Below are 13,787 nucleotides of genomic sequence, written 5' to 3' on the forward strand. Positions count from 1 at the left end.
CCCAACACTGTTTGCAAATCACAAAGTGCTTTAAAGAGAGGGAGGAAAGGTCTGTAACCACCATTTGGAAGTCTCGGTGGAAAATATATTTTTCATTTGGAAATTAACCTAAAATCTCAAAGAACTGAAATGGAAGGCGAAATAAATAATCCACAAGCTAAACCGGAATGCTGTAATTTGAATGAAGTAGGTTTCTTTTGTTTTATTTTGGCAAAAAAGAAGAAGAGGATTTCTGCATTAACACAGGCTGATACTTCATAGAAACATGGAATGGTTGGGTTGGGATGGACCTTAACCAGTTCCAACCAAGCAATCCGGGCCCCATTGCCACCCATTTCTTTGGTCACCAAATGCCTCTTTGCACGTGGCTGGGTCTGCTTTGGTTGTTCTCTTCTATTACCAAAATAAAGGATCCCAGTATGTGTCATCTCAGTGTTTAGTTTGTAGCTTGGGCTGAGATACGTGGCAGTGCAGAGGGACTGGGTCTATGATGTGCTGTGGATTCAAAATGCTCCTGGGGAGCTCTGCAGTCCCCATCCCTCCTGTGGGGCCACTGGGGTGCTGAGCCCACTGCCTGCTGTCCCCCCAGGCATCTCCCGGCTGGATGATCAGATCTTCCTCAACAGGAACCCCGGCGTCCCCTCCGTGGTGAAGTTCCATCCCTTCACACCCTGCATCGCAGTCGCCGACAAGGACAGTATCTGGTAAGGGCTCCTCTATGTGGGCTGTGGGGCTCATGCTGCATGTGTTGGTGCTGGAGGTCAACAGTGAGGCTGTAATGCACACAGCTTTTAGTTTAGCCATAATGTAGATCTCCTTGATAGCTTACATAGAGAACCAAGAACTGACCTCATATTCTTTCCTCCCCCAGTTTCTGGGACTGGGAAAAAGGGGAAAAATTGGATTATTTCCACAATGGGAACCCACGGTACACCAGGATCACAGCGATGGAGTACCTGAATGGACAGGACTGCTCCTTGCTGCTGACTGCTACAGGTAAGCAGTGCAACTCTGCATGTGGCAGGGCAGGACCTGGGGAGCCTTCTCAGGATTCAGGTCTATGGGGGCTGTGCTGTACCCCTCACTTTCCCTGCTCTGTATTTGGCCCAGCCTGGCCCTTCCCCTCACCCTTGTGGTCTCTATTGAAGCTCTTCCAGGATGGAAGTTGAAAATTGCTTCTGGCAACATTGAAATATCTGAACAGCTTATGTAAGTGCTGCAGTGTTCTCAAATAGCAAACAAATCAAACACTTGCTGAAACTGTTTCCAGGCACAGCTTTGTTTGTTATGGCGTTTGGAGGTAGAACCTGGCATGGCAAGTTCACAGCAACCTCCTGTGCCATTCCTTGGACATTGTGATCCTTAGATGGTCAAAAGCTGCTTTCAGAGCTGAAGGGAAAATCGTGCTGCAGCCAAAGTATGAGGAATCAGGTTTGGTTGCTGGTTGAAGCCCAGAGCAGACAGGGATTGTTTTAGGCACTGAACTTCTCCAATAGTTCTGAGCTTATTGTGAGTCTCTCTAGTCCCTGTGTCTCAGCCAGGGAAGCAGTTCTCCAGAATGCCCTGTTGCATCACATAAGGAAGGATGAAGAGCTTTTTCTCATTCATTGGTCTGTAAAGCTGCGAGTAAGAAATGCTTCGCTCCCAAGGAACCATTCTAAACCTGTCAGTCTAAGTGTTTTCAATAGCTTTTCAAACTTCATGCTGAAACGTACAGGTTGGGTATAATTAAGAGAGGTGGAAGAGGATTTGAGAGGGCCTTTAGGACATTTTTCTTTCAATTTATTGATTCTTAGCACAGGAGTTTCACAGATGGGGAACAAATTGAAAGAAATACATGATGTACTTGAAAGATCTGCTGCTGATGGGCTGGGCTTCGATTCAGCTTCTTTGTGGGGCTGTATTTTGTATTTAGGAGGGTATTTTTGTGGTTCTCAGTGCAAGAGTAAGGAGGACAGAGACAGTTCCTAGAGAAAATCGGTCAAAGAGATGAACGACATCTGATGTCAGGTGTTATTTGTAGGAAGGAGAAAAGTTCCTCTAGAGCAGTTCCCAGTGGAACAATATATTAGATTTTATGGAATAAGATTAAAGGAAAAAACAACTCTAATAGAAAGTATGATGTTCCAGCAAGGCTCTCAGTTCTGGAGTTTGTTATGAGCACAGCATTGCTGCTCTTCTTTTTATCATGCACAACTATGAGGGTTGCATTGGCAATGACATGGCATCGTGTTCTGTTTTGTGCTTCCCAAGATGATGGTGCCATCAGAGTATGGAAGAACTTTGCAGACCTGGAGAAGAACCCGGAGATGGTAACGGCGTGGCAGGGGCTGTCAGACATGCTGCCAACTACACGAGGTAGGTCCCCTACCTGGAGATTGGGAGGTCAAAGGTGTGTTGATATGGTTTATTTCTCAAGATGAATACAGCAAAATGGGTTTCTCAGCATCAGCCACCAGTAACATCCTTGTTTAACAGTCTCTACCTTTCTGGAATGGTCTTTGGCCAAGTTTTGTGTTTGTTTCTTGTTAAACAAACCAACAAGACTAAAAGCCCAACACAACAAGCTCCCACAGTGCTGAAGAACACCTAAAGGAGCCTCTTGGTGGAGTGCAGAAGGGCACAAAGTTTCTGTCCTTTGCAAACCTCAGAGCAGCTGTCTTGGCCAGGTGTTCCTCTGGCCTGTTCCTAAGGAGAGATCTGTAGAACAACGATGGAACTGCCCTGCTCCTTGTGGCAGGAGTTTGTTCTTCCCTTCTGTGTGGGATAGTGGCTCACATTCTGCCTCTTTTCCTTCTGATGGGCTGCTCAGCCTTCGCACAGCTTTGCATGTTGCACCTCTGACTTCATTTAGCTCAATTCCAGCACTTACTGTCCACTGCTCATTGTGTGTCAGGAGGTGATGAGAATATGCAGTCCAGATCTGGCACATTGCAGGGCAGCACAGTTAAACATTGAACAGATTTGGATGCTAGAAAACTTAGAAAAAGATGTACAAAGGAGCACTGCCATCCTGCTGTGCACAGGATGAAACCAGAAGGCCAGTTTTAAGTCATCCTGAAATCTGTTTGAAGATATTAAAGGAGATGGACATTTTGTCCTTCTGAGACTTGATAATGTACTAATGCTCTCATGGGGTTTCTCTGTCACTTGAATAGTTCTAACCGAGGCTACAGGTGTTTCTAGATGCACTGTGGTTCAATCAGTGCTTGTGGGATTAATGCAGGAATTGCTGGGTGAGATTCTCTGGTTTGTGCTGTGTGGGGAGGTCAGATGAGATGACCACCATCACTCATTCTGACCTTAAAATCTGACAGTTCTCATTTCGGAGCTTGTGGCTCATCACGGGAGTCTGACACAGCTCTTTTAGCTATTCATTGGATTTTACCAGTGCTGCCTTGTTGAGCTCATATCTGCTGTTTTCCTTAATACCTCCTGTTTCGTCTCCGGTGCTTTAGGAATGAGGAACTGCATTTGAGGTAACGTTAGGCTCCGTGCCTCACTGCAGTATGTGTGCAAAGCTGATGAGAAGCTGCTGGATGTCTGCAGCATACTGAGAAAATTGCCATGGTCCAAACTTGCTCTTTGCAGAGACGTCAATAAAAGCAGGATGAAAACAGTGGTAATGCAGGGCACGTGTTTGTCTGTAGGCAGAGAGGAAAGTATCCAGCAGTCATCTCAAGTTGCCCTTTGTAGCGTCATTCAGTTGGTCCACGTGCCTTCCTTGCCAACGCCAGTTTTTGTGAAGGATGTTGATTAACATTTACCATCTCTGGGCTCTGAATTTTGCTTCCTTGGTGATGGACTCAGCTGAACAGCTGATGTCTGGGATTTCCCTGCACTGCTCTTACATCGTCTTCTTGCTGCATCATCAGTCGTGTTCAGGGAAGATGCTGACAGCTGTAGACTGAACTCCTTCAGGCTAACTCCATTTTCCTACCTTGCTTTCTATGTGTACCTTATATAAGGGCATAGCATTTGCTGACTTTACCTTCTTCTCTACAAGGCTTTAATGTAGAAGAAAGGGTTGTTAGCATCGATGTTTGACGTTGCAGAATAGGTTAAGAGCTGAGCAAGAGCTGATTTAGCTCTAAGAGTTGAGGGTTTACATTTGCCAGAACAAATGTGCCCAAACTTGAATCTGTTCTTTTGAGATGGTTTTACCTTTTTCTTTCCAGTAAGGTCTTAGGAAGTCTGGGCCCTGTTTCCCTTGTCTTTCACCTTTGGAGCAGTAGAACTAGGTTCAGAAGAAGAAAAGGGGAGATATTTGTGCAGAGAGGAATAACTGTACTCAGTTCAAAAGAGCTATGTGGATCAAGTCCCCTTGGAAATGAGACGCTCTATTGAGCAGTTATCTTTTGCTGCCAAGACTCGAGTTGTGGTCCAGCGCTGGCTCATAAAACTGAAGATGCATCTTTGAAGCTGCAGAGCTCAGGAGTTTTGCTGGGGTTTGTGTGCTCCCACTATTGATTTCCTTCTTTCCACTCCCATCCTTTTCCCCAATGTCAGACTCCTCTCTGAATTTAACAGTCTTCTTGCAAGCAGAATACTGACTTTTGTAGGCAGCTTTCCCTCTTATAAAAGGAAGGAGGAATACACGGTACCTAAATACATCCTTTGCAAGCTTGAAGGCATCACTGGCTTGTCAAAGGAATGGGATATTGACAATAACAGATGCTCAGAGGCTGTGATGGGGGATGATACAGGGTGAAGCACAAAGCTTAACCTCTCGCACTCCTCCAGACCTTCCTTGTGCTGTGCAGCCCGAGGTGAAAGAACTGAACGCACCAAGTGCTGAGCTGGGTCAGATGCTCTCGCTCAGAAGTAGCTTGACCCCAACTCATTGTACATCAGTCGGCTTGAGCGAGACTCAGGGATGGTGAATCTTAAACTGCTGTGTTGGCAGTTGACTGTGTTGATTTTGATCTTAATTAGATCTGCGTCTGCACGCACGATGTGCCAAGAAAGCCTCTTTAAGTCAACATTAAAGATGCATCGGTACCAGGTGCTCTGCTGTAAAGCAGTGTTACATCTCACATGGCAAACGCAAGAGATGGGAGGGTCTGAGAAAGAGGTAAATCATTGTCAGTAGCCACAGTGCTGAAAGGGAGCATGAAATTTACAGAAATACTGTAGGAAAAACCAAGCATCTTCCAGTGAGCAGCATAGGAAGAGTGTAAACCTGGAGTGCTCCGAAACTGTGATTTCATCACAGGAGGCTTTTGGGCATTTTCTATAGAAAAGGCTGCTGGGGCTCCTGGCTGTGGGGTGCTGGTCCTGGGGCTGTTTGCTCACTGCACAGCAGAGCCCTGTGCCCTGCATCTGCTCCAACTCAGCCTGGTGCTCTCCTGTGGCAGCAGCCATGTCCATTGCACCCTGTCAGTTGCTCAGGCTGCAGCTCCTCACTGGTACCAGGGCTGTGCAGGCTGGGCTCTGGCCCTGGCTCTCCTCCTGCTTAGAGCCAGATCAGTGCAGCTCCCAAGATCTCCTCATTCAACATCAGGCCTGCAGGCATGGTGTGTGCACAGCCACTGGTCCTGGGAAGGGATGTGACCAAACTAATGCTGCTCGGGATGGAGGCATGTGCTGCTTTCGGTGCTTCTGCTTCACTCTCTGTCCTGTCCTTTGCTTTGAGTTGCTTCTTTCTAATCCTGTTGTAAGATTTGTTTTGCTCTGGCTGACCCGTGGTGTCACCCCTAATCCCTGTCTTCTCACAGGTCTGGCCCGAAGGGTTTCAATCTATCTTGACAGAAGTAAGCAGGGAGGTGAGTGCTTTCTTTCCTGTTCCTATGGCCAGGCGGGGTGGGAAGGAGCTCCTTGTCCACATTCGGTTGGTTGGTTGGTTGGTTTTTGGCACTGTTTGGAATGATTGCTGGGTCCTTGTGGCTCCTGGAAGGCTTTGCTGCTCCTCCTTCTCCACTCCTTGTGCTGTATGTGTCTGTGACAGCTGTGAGCATCAGCCGGGCACCGAAGGAAAGGACAAAGATCCACAGGTCTGCATCATCTGCTGAGCTCTGCTCAGGAAGCGTGGGCAGTTTTCTGGGAGGCAGAAATCTCTCTTTCTTGGAAAGTTTCAAAGCATCCCCAGACGAAAGAGTTTGGATGACGGGTTCTAAGAGCAAGCAGCCATTAAGCTGATGTGGATTTTGCTGGGGTTATTTTGTAATACACTTTTGCTATAAAGATCAGTTGAGAGAGAGGAGCTTAAGAATCTCACCTAGCAGGCTTAGGAGAGTGAACTTAGTCCTTTGGCAGGGAAATGCCCAGTAAATGGCACAGGTTCTATTCTTTCATGTGGCAGGGAGGTAGATGAGCCCCCAGCCTCCTGCTGTGGGACCCAGGGCTGCCTGGCACTAAGCCTGACCCCTTCTTGCTGCTGGGAAGCAGATGGCTGATGTGCCAGCATCTGTGTGCACACATATGTGGGGTGAGTGCTGACGTGGTGCTCCTGAGCTGCTCTGCTATTATCGATCTTTGCTGTCTGATATGAGCCAAACACATCCATAGCGATCAGCAGAACGAAGGTGATTGCGGGGGTGTGTGATGCAGAGCTCTTTAGCTGGAGGTCTTTGCAGATCCCCGTTTGGAAGCAAAGCAGTGAGTTTGAAATTAGCAAAGCTGATGTGTTGCTTTCATCATTGTGGCTCTGCGTCCCACTCAGAAATCTATTCTCAAATGGAAAGGCTGAGATTAGCAAGGTGTGGCTGCAGGGAAATCCCTGCTTGGTAATGCAGGCATCCGAGCAGCATAAGGAAAGGCCAGCAACTCTCTTGTTGGAGCAGTGCTGCTAATGCCAAACAACTGCACTGCATCCCTGCAACTGCGAGCAGATACCTGGGAATCCATACAAAATATTCACTAGCACTTTCTGGGTGGGTATTCTAGTGAAAAAATCAGCAAAAGGATTTCTTCTCACCTGCTAAGGAAGTCTTAATAGCACATGAGGTTCACCATTTGCTTGGCAGCAGAATGCACCACTATTTCATCACTAAAGCACCAAAAATCCATTCTCATTGCCCAGTCTCCTGCAGGGGGGTTTTACTGAATGGAAGCTAAGGGGCTGTCTCTTCATTCATGCCAAGCTCTGCACAAATGGCTGCACTGCAGATCTCTGGTACGTTGGAGAAAGACCAATGGTTTAATGATGGCGCAGGTCACATCAGGCCACCAAGTGCAGCAGTAGAATCCCTCACGTCTGTGTGAGCTGCATGCTGTGTGGCTGTGACCTCTGCCTGGCTGCATTGCCTCCATCCCCAGGGCTCCCCCCGGGTGGTACAGGGAGATGTGTTAACAAGGAGATGTATGTCCAACCTGCATGCACCCCCATCCATCTCTGCCTCACGGGAGCTGTTGGCCCCAGTAGGTAAACAGCCGTCATCTGTCGTACCTCAAGCAAATTTCTACTTACGCCAAGCAAGAAAGAAGAAGCACATGCTTGCCAGCTCCCTGCTTCCTTCCTGCTCTCCTGGGGCTTCCCTAACAAAGTGAAGGACGTCAGTACCTGCGCTGCAGAAATATGGGGCCGTGCCCTCTGGGGCTGTGCTCTGCTTTGAGTCACGCTGGTGCTTCTGTGCTCTGTAACCCTGCAGGTGGGAGAGGGAGAAGAAAAGGCAGCCTGGGGGCATCCAGGGGCAGTTTGTGCCCCAGGGGGGCTGCAGCCTGCAAGTGGTCCAAGGTTTAGTATCACACCGAGGTTGTGCTGTAGAGCAGGGGGGTGGGGAGGGGAGGTAAACTGAGCCCACACCTCCCTGAGTCTGGGGGTAAATCCCATAGGAGCAAGTGTGGGAGGAACACCTGAATTCTGGTTACAGAAATAACATAATTGGAGACATTGCAGCTCCAGGGGGTTGTGTGCATTTCCAGCATCTCAGGTCCTGCTCTCCCTTGCTGTGCGTAGTCCTTGGCATCAGCAGAGTGACACTGACTGAAGGGAGCTGTGGGAATCAATGGGGTGAGGTCACACAGCCCTCCCACTGCCTCATGGAGGGGAAGGCAGCACTGTTCCATGGGGTCTGTGGTCAGAAATCATCCATCACAGTGCAAGGTGTTACTGTCCGTGGGCTGTGCAGGTATTGATGATGCCCAGTGCAGGCTGCCCACATACAGCCGTGATAAAAATAAGCACAGACACCAGAAGGCAGCTGTTTTTCAACATAGCTGTTATCTATTGAAATTTATACAGGGAATGGTCCCCGTGAGACCCATATCTGATGCACAGGGTTGGAATCCTGGGGGAGCAGCCATAGGAAGTTACAGCCTGGATAGCGGCCGCTGATGTGCTGCTTTGTGCATCATCTCCCATCACGCAGCACTGCAAGCACTTGTGCTAAACGGCTCAGGAACACCAACAGCCACCTCGTTTATTTCCTTTCCCCCTGCACTGTGGATGATTTATCACTCGTTACCTGGGAGCCTATCGTCCCTTACAGGATAAACCTTCATCTTAGCTAACAATGCAGTCGGGGAACTGCATTGCTGGGTGCTGCAGGGTCTCTGCTCTGTGTGCAGGATGAGCTCAGGTGCAGGATGCATTTCCTTCCTCCTTAGAGAGGCTGAAGCATCCTGCAGCCACCAGCCAGTGCTCAGCAGGTGAGTCCTCTGTTCATTAAAGAGGAAATTATAATTAGCAGTAATCTGTTTTCCCCTCATCCTGAAATACTACGATGTAACACATAGACGTGAGCCAGCTCTCTGCCATTCCCCCCGTGACACCATTTGCCCTTTTATGGGGATAGATGGGCTCTTTCTGTTTCGTTTCTCTCACTCGCTTCAGCCGCAGTGTCAGAAGTCGCCCTCCCGCGTCACTCGCAGCCAAACACCCGCGCGGTGTCACAAAAGGTTTTTCTCCCCGCGGCCGCATTTAAGCCGCTGTTTCGCGCGCCCGCCGCACCCGGCCCTTCTACTCGGCTCCCGAGCGCCCCCTGCAGGCGGCTGCTGGTCCAGGCTGTCAGTGTTTCTAACCCCAATTGAGTGTTTTTAATGTATAAATCACCCCCTTAACCACAAACCTGTATTAAAATATAGTCCCTACACCCAGGCTTTCCTAAGCATTCCCTCCAGCCAAGAGGTGGAGGCCATGAGCTGGACTCAAATCCAGCTTGGATCCCATTTGGAGGCTGTGTGTGTTTGCAGTTGTACATTCATTGCCTGTAGCAATGGTAGATTCCATGGCCTTGTGTTACAGACAGTGGCTGTAAATAGTGCAGATCTACCTGTGCTGTAACTTCCACACCCTGCCTGTGTTGTCTCCTAGGAGCAGGAATGGTGGTGGACTGGGAACAAGAGACCGGGCTGCTCATGACCTCAGGAGACGTGAGGATAATCCGCATCTGGGACACGGACAGGGAGATGAAAGTGCAGGTAAGATCCATGCACGGCCCTGCAGGAACACGGTGCTGCTGCACACAGGAGAGCTGCTGGGCTGTGCGAGCAGTGAGCACACAGCTCTGCATCTGCAGCAGGTTGTTGTGCTGCAGAGAACAGGATGATAATCACTGTGATGCTTTAACCCTTCAAAGCAGCACAATTAAACCTACGTTAATCTTAGTTACTTTCACATGTTATTATTTTTTTGCTATGTAAATTAGGGAGCGTCAAAATTCAGGGGGTGAAAAGCTTTGAAATGCTGAGGATGAGGGATTGTGCTGCAAGTGCCTAAAGAAAGAGTTTCTTTTTTAATTACCAAGAGTGGTGGTGTTGAAATTGAACTGGTTGGAACTTCCTGACTCAGTAACACTGGAAAACTGAGATTCAGCACAAAGAGCAGCGAGCTTTGTAAGCTGAGCTAACAAAGGTGCTTCCCGTGCTTTGAACTGCAAGAAGTGCACCTCTGGAAGCACTTTGGATGGAGCTGAAGAAGCAAGTACCTCATTTTCACTTCTGCTGCTTGTTCCTGCTTCAAAGCCGTGCTCTGCTTTCAGGCAGTTAACATGGCTGGCTCAAACAGCCCTGGAGTTGGGTGCTCCAGCCAGCAGCTCCTTCACTCAGCTGTGAATGGCGGGTGGGAAAGGTGAATATGTGCGAGAGCAAAAATAGGACTGAAGTGTGAAATTAGCTAATGCAGCCCTAACGTGCCTCCTGATTGTTAGCCTACTTTTGCAGCATTACTTGTTGTAACTGAAAATGTTCTTCTTCGTACCGGCCATAGGCATGATTCTGAGCAATTCTTTTGCTCATGGCAAACAGAAAGGGGGAAGAAAACAGCATCAGAGTGAGAGCACACCACGTGCTCCCAGCACAGCTCCTTGTGTGCTCCAGTTTTCCTCTTTCATGTCATTTCTTTTGGTACACACAGTGTCTGCCATCTAAAGAGATCACCTGGGTTGCTTCTCACTGCTGGATGGCACGGCACTGTCACATGCAGCAGTGACCATCATCTCCAAGGCCACTGCTCCCATTTCTGGTCTATCCAGAGAGTCTGGAGGAAGGCTGCAGCAATGCAGTGCCACGGTTTAACCGTGGTTTGGTTTTGGTCTGATGTACAGAATGGGGAAAGGAAGAGGGCAGGGATGTGTCTGGTTTAGCAGCCTGCCCTTTGTGCCTCCTGTTGTGGGCTGCAGGCACAAAGACACACCTCGGTGTCAGCTTTGTGTGCTCTCTCTGCAGGACATCCCCACCGGGGCAGACAGTTGTGTGACCAGCCTGTCGTGTGACTCCCATCGGTCCCTGATTGTGGCAGGGCTGGGTGACGGCTCCATCCGTGTGTTCGACCGGAGGATGGCTCTGAGCGAATGGTAAACCCCATGCTGCCCTGCTGTGTGGGACCCTCGCCTTTCCCCCTCCATGCCTTCACCACCTCTCCCCTCTCTGCTTATTCCTCAGCCGTGTCATGACCTACAGAGAGCACACAGCCTGGGTGGTGAAGGCGTACCTGCAGAAGCATCCTGAAGGCAACATCATGAGCGTCAGGTAGAAGAGATTTCACTGTTGGAGCTGTTTTCTCATCAGCGCTGCTTGCTTTGCTGTTTAAAACCCGCCTCTGGTATTTCAGGAGCTCGAAGTGTAAAGAGTTTGACAGTTGCTTCAGTAATTAACTCCTGCTGCAGACTTGATGGCGAGAAGGCAAAAAGAAAACGCGGAGCTTTCTTTGGAAGCCTGTTAGTGAGGTCTGAGAGTAAACAAGAAAGTAGCTGTGCTGAAATCACTATCACGAGGCGTGTGAGGGAGGCATCGAGTGAACCAGAAACCCGAGCTAGATATAGCATCTCTTATGTTGTTGTTCTTTATTGCCAGCCTCTTTGTGGGGTCATTTGAGACGGAACGCGAGAAGGAAGGAGGTTTATGTTGCATCTGTTGGGCATATTGCTGTGCAGGATTACTTTGCTATCTAGCAATTTTCTACACATAAATCCATTTCTGCAGCCTGGTAAATACTGCATAGAGAGCAGCGTATACTTATTTGGCCATTAAAGAACAGCAGAATATAATTTATTGTCACGCCGCCGCTGTTTGCACATAGAGAGGCTTTTTTTTTTCCCCCTCTTGGTTACAAAATGCAAACAAACCCATTTTCTGTGGTGCAGAACGTTCCCGAAGCGGGGGATGGGTCAGCAAAAAGTTATTAAGATTTTCAGAAGGGGACTTAAGTGACGCTGCTGCCAGATTTGTCAGGCTCACATATGAGAGTTTTTAATCTTCCTTTCTGTAATCTCTTTCAACAATCCCAGCGCTCAGGCCTTCATACTTGGCCAGCCTGTGTCTGAAGGCTCATTTTTCCCCCTCCTTTCCATTTTCCTATGAGAAAATGATGCTGTTTCTCAGGATTTAAAGGGTATGAGAAGGTGTTGTGCCTCAGCAGACAGCTCTGAAGGAACTCTGGTTCTTATGACAAACCCCATCACTCTCAGTTTCTCCCACTTTACCTTCTCATTCATTTGACAGCGAGATCCATGGAGGGGGAACAACTGTTTACATGGGTGGATAGTGATGGGACAAGGGGGTTCTAGTTTAGGTATCAGAAGGAAGTTTTTCACCCAGAGGGTGGTGATGCACTGGAACAGGTTGCCCAAGGAGGCTGTGGATGCCCCATCCCTGCAGGCATTTAAAGCCAGGCTGGATGTGGCTCTGGGCAGCCTGGGCTGCTGGTTGGTGACCCTGCACATATCAGGGGGTTGAAACAAGATGATTATTGTGGTCCTTTTCAACCCAGGCCATTCTATGGTTCTATGATCCAAGGAAAACAAAATGTATGTCACTGAAGGTTCTGGTATAACTATTTCCTAAAAAACACTGTGAGATGTTGTCTTATTTATGGAATAATTCCCTGAATAACAGAGAAACTTTTCATCTGGACCAGATGAAAATTTAAATTAAAATTTAATTATGTGACAGCTGGAGTTGCAGCTTCTTATGATGGTATAAGTAATCCTCCATAGCAGCTTTTGATGGGTGTTAGGTATTCTGGAGGTAAGCAAACAGGAGCCAATGTACTTCTTAATGTTTTCTCAGCTGTTCTGAACTCTGCAGGGGGATTCGCAGCTGTACGTGGCCATCAGGGACTTGAGAGGGGGGGAAAGAAAAGGCACCTTAAATGTTGTGGTGTCAGAACCCTTCCGTGTGCTGCCAGGGGAGTAAGGTCAGATGAGGTGACGCTGCCTTTAGTTTCCATGAGAGGTCTCTGTGTGCCTGTCCCTGCACACTCTGTTCTAAAGAGCACAGAGGAGCAGATGAGTCTTCACAAAATCAGGCCTATAGGAGACATGTCCATTTCTAACAGGTAGGATTCTACTCCATTATTTTAGTTATAGTTAGGTTAGTTTAGTTTAGTTTATTAGCATCACTTAACAACAAGTCATTTGTGTTGGAAAAGTGCTTGATTTACCAGACACGGCGTCTTGTTGCTGCTGCTGTTGCTTTCTTCGTCCTTTCCTCTCTCATGAAGCCACAAATGGGGCTGGCACAGCCTGGATGTTGAGCAGTGTTTGTTGTGTGGGGTCTGCAGGGCTCTCTGCACAGTGGGGATGTGCTCCTGTATGCAAACATTTGGTGTAATGGATTGATCCCATCAGGTTACAGTTTTCTAATACAGTTTTCTACTGCAAAAAGGAGAAGGAATTTGGTTCTGACATGTAGCTTAGTGCATTGGAGACGACATAACAGTAAAGGCAATGGTACTCGGGGATGGGCTGTAAGCAATAGAAGTACTAACGGATCGCTCCCGGGGGCAGAGCTGTTTGCACAGCACTTAGTGCTTTGTGGATGGCACCAAATATCAACGACATCAGTGGAAATTCAGCTGCAGTGGCAGAGGAGGCAGTGGTGCGTGTCTTCTGTCTCTTAACCTTCAGCTGGGGATGGTCAGCTCGCAGACAGGCTCTGCTTGGGGGCTGCAGGACCTTGCTGGGTGCAGCCTGACGTTGTGGATCTCCTGTGTTGGCAGTGTGAATGGAGACGTGCGCTTCTTCGACCCCCGGATGCCAGAGTCCATGAAGGTCCTCCAGATAGTCAAAGGGCTGACAGCCCTCGACATTCACCCACAGGCCAACCTCTTTGCATGGTAAGTTCTTGTTTTGCCTCTTGCATCCCTGGAGTGAAAAGAGAGGATGAGCAGCTCAGCTCTCCACAGCTGAAAAAGGGGCTGGAGGCGAAATATTGGTGTTAGCAAACTGCTGTCAGTAACACCATCTTCTCTTGGTTCCTTTCAGTGGCTCAATGAATCAGTTCACTGCAATCTACAACGGAAACGGGGAGCTGATCAACAATATCAAATACTACGATGGTTTTATGGGACAAAGAGTTGGAGCCATCAGCTGCCTGGCGTTCCATCCTCACTGGGTCTGTATTCTCTC

General features: G+C 48.4%; 1 protein-coding gene across 6 annotated transcripts in view; it reads left to right on the top strand.

Annotated features, from left to right (window-relative positions):
• RPTOR (regulatory associated protein of MTOR complex 1) overlaps positions 1-13,787 on the top strand; it is a 112,977-nt gene that overhangs the window by 95,988 nt on the left and 3,202 nt on the right. For 4 of the 6 annotated variants that reach the window (XM_015880020.3, XM_015880023.3, XM_015880024.3 and 1 more), the window contains 9 exons: positions 590-704; positions 872-996; positions 2,254-2,358; positions 5,718-5,765; positions 9,254-9,360; positions 10,606-10,733; positions 10,822-10,908; positions 13,379-13,495; positions 13,644-13,773. In XM_015880020.3, the coding sequence (XP_015735506.1) occupies positions 590-704; positions 872-996; positions 2,254-2,358; positions 5,718-5,765; positions 9,254-9,360; positions 10,606-10,733; positions 10,822-10,908; positions 13,379-13,495; positions 13,644-13,773 (962 nt within the window). The remainder of the gene's footprint in view (positions 1-589; positions 705-871; positions 997-2,253; positions 2,359-5,717; positions 5,766-9,253; positions 9,361-10,605; positions 10,734-10,821; positions 10,909-13,378; positions 13,496-13,643; positions 13,774-13,787) is intronic. The other 2 variants (XM_015880022.3, XM_015880025.3) reach the window with 1 other exon arrangement.

Source organism: Coturnix japonica, chromosome 23 (assembly GCF_054131305.1).
Source record: "Coturnix japonica strain WE chromosome 23, WE-NBRP24, whole genome shotgun sequence".
NCBI lineage: Eukaryota > Metazoa > Chordata > Aves > Galliformes > Phasianidae > Coturnix > Coturnix japonica.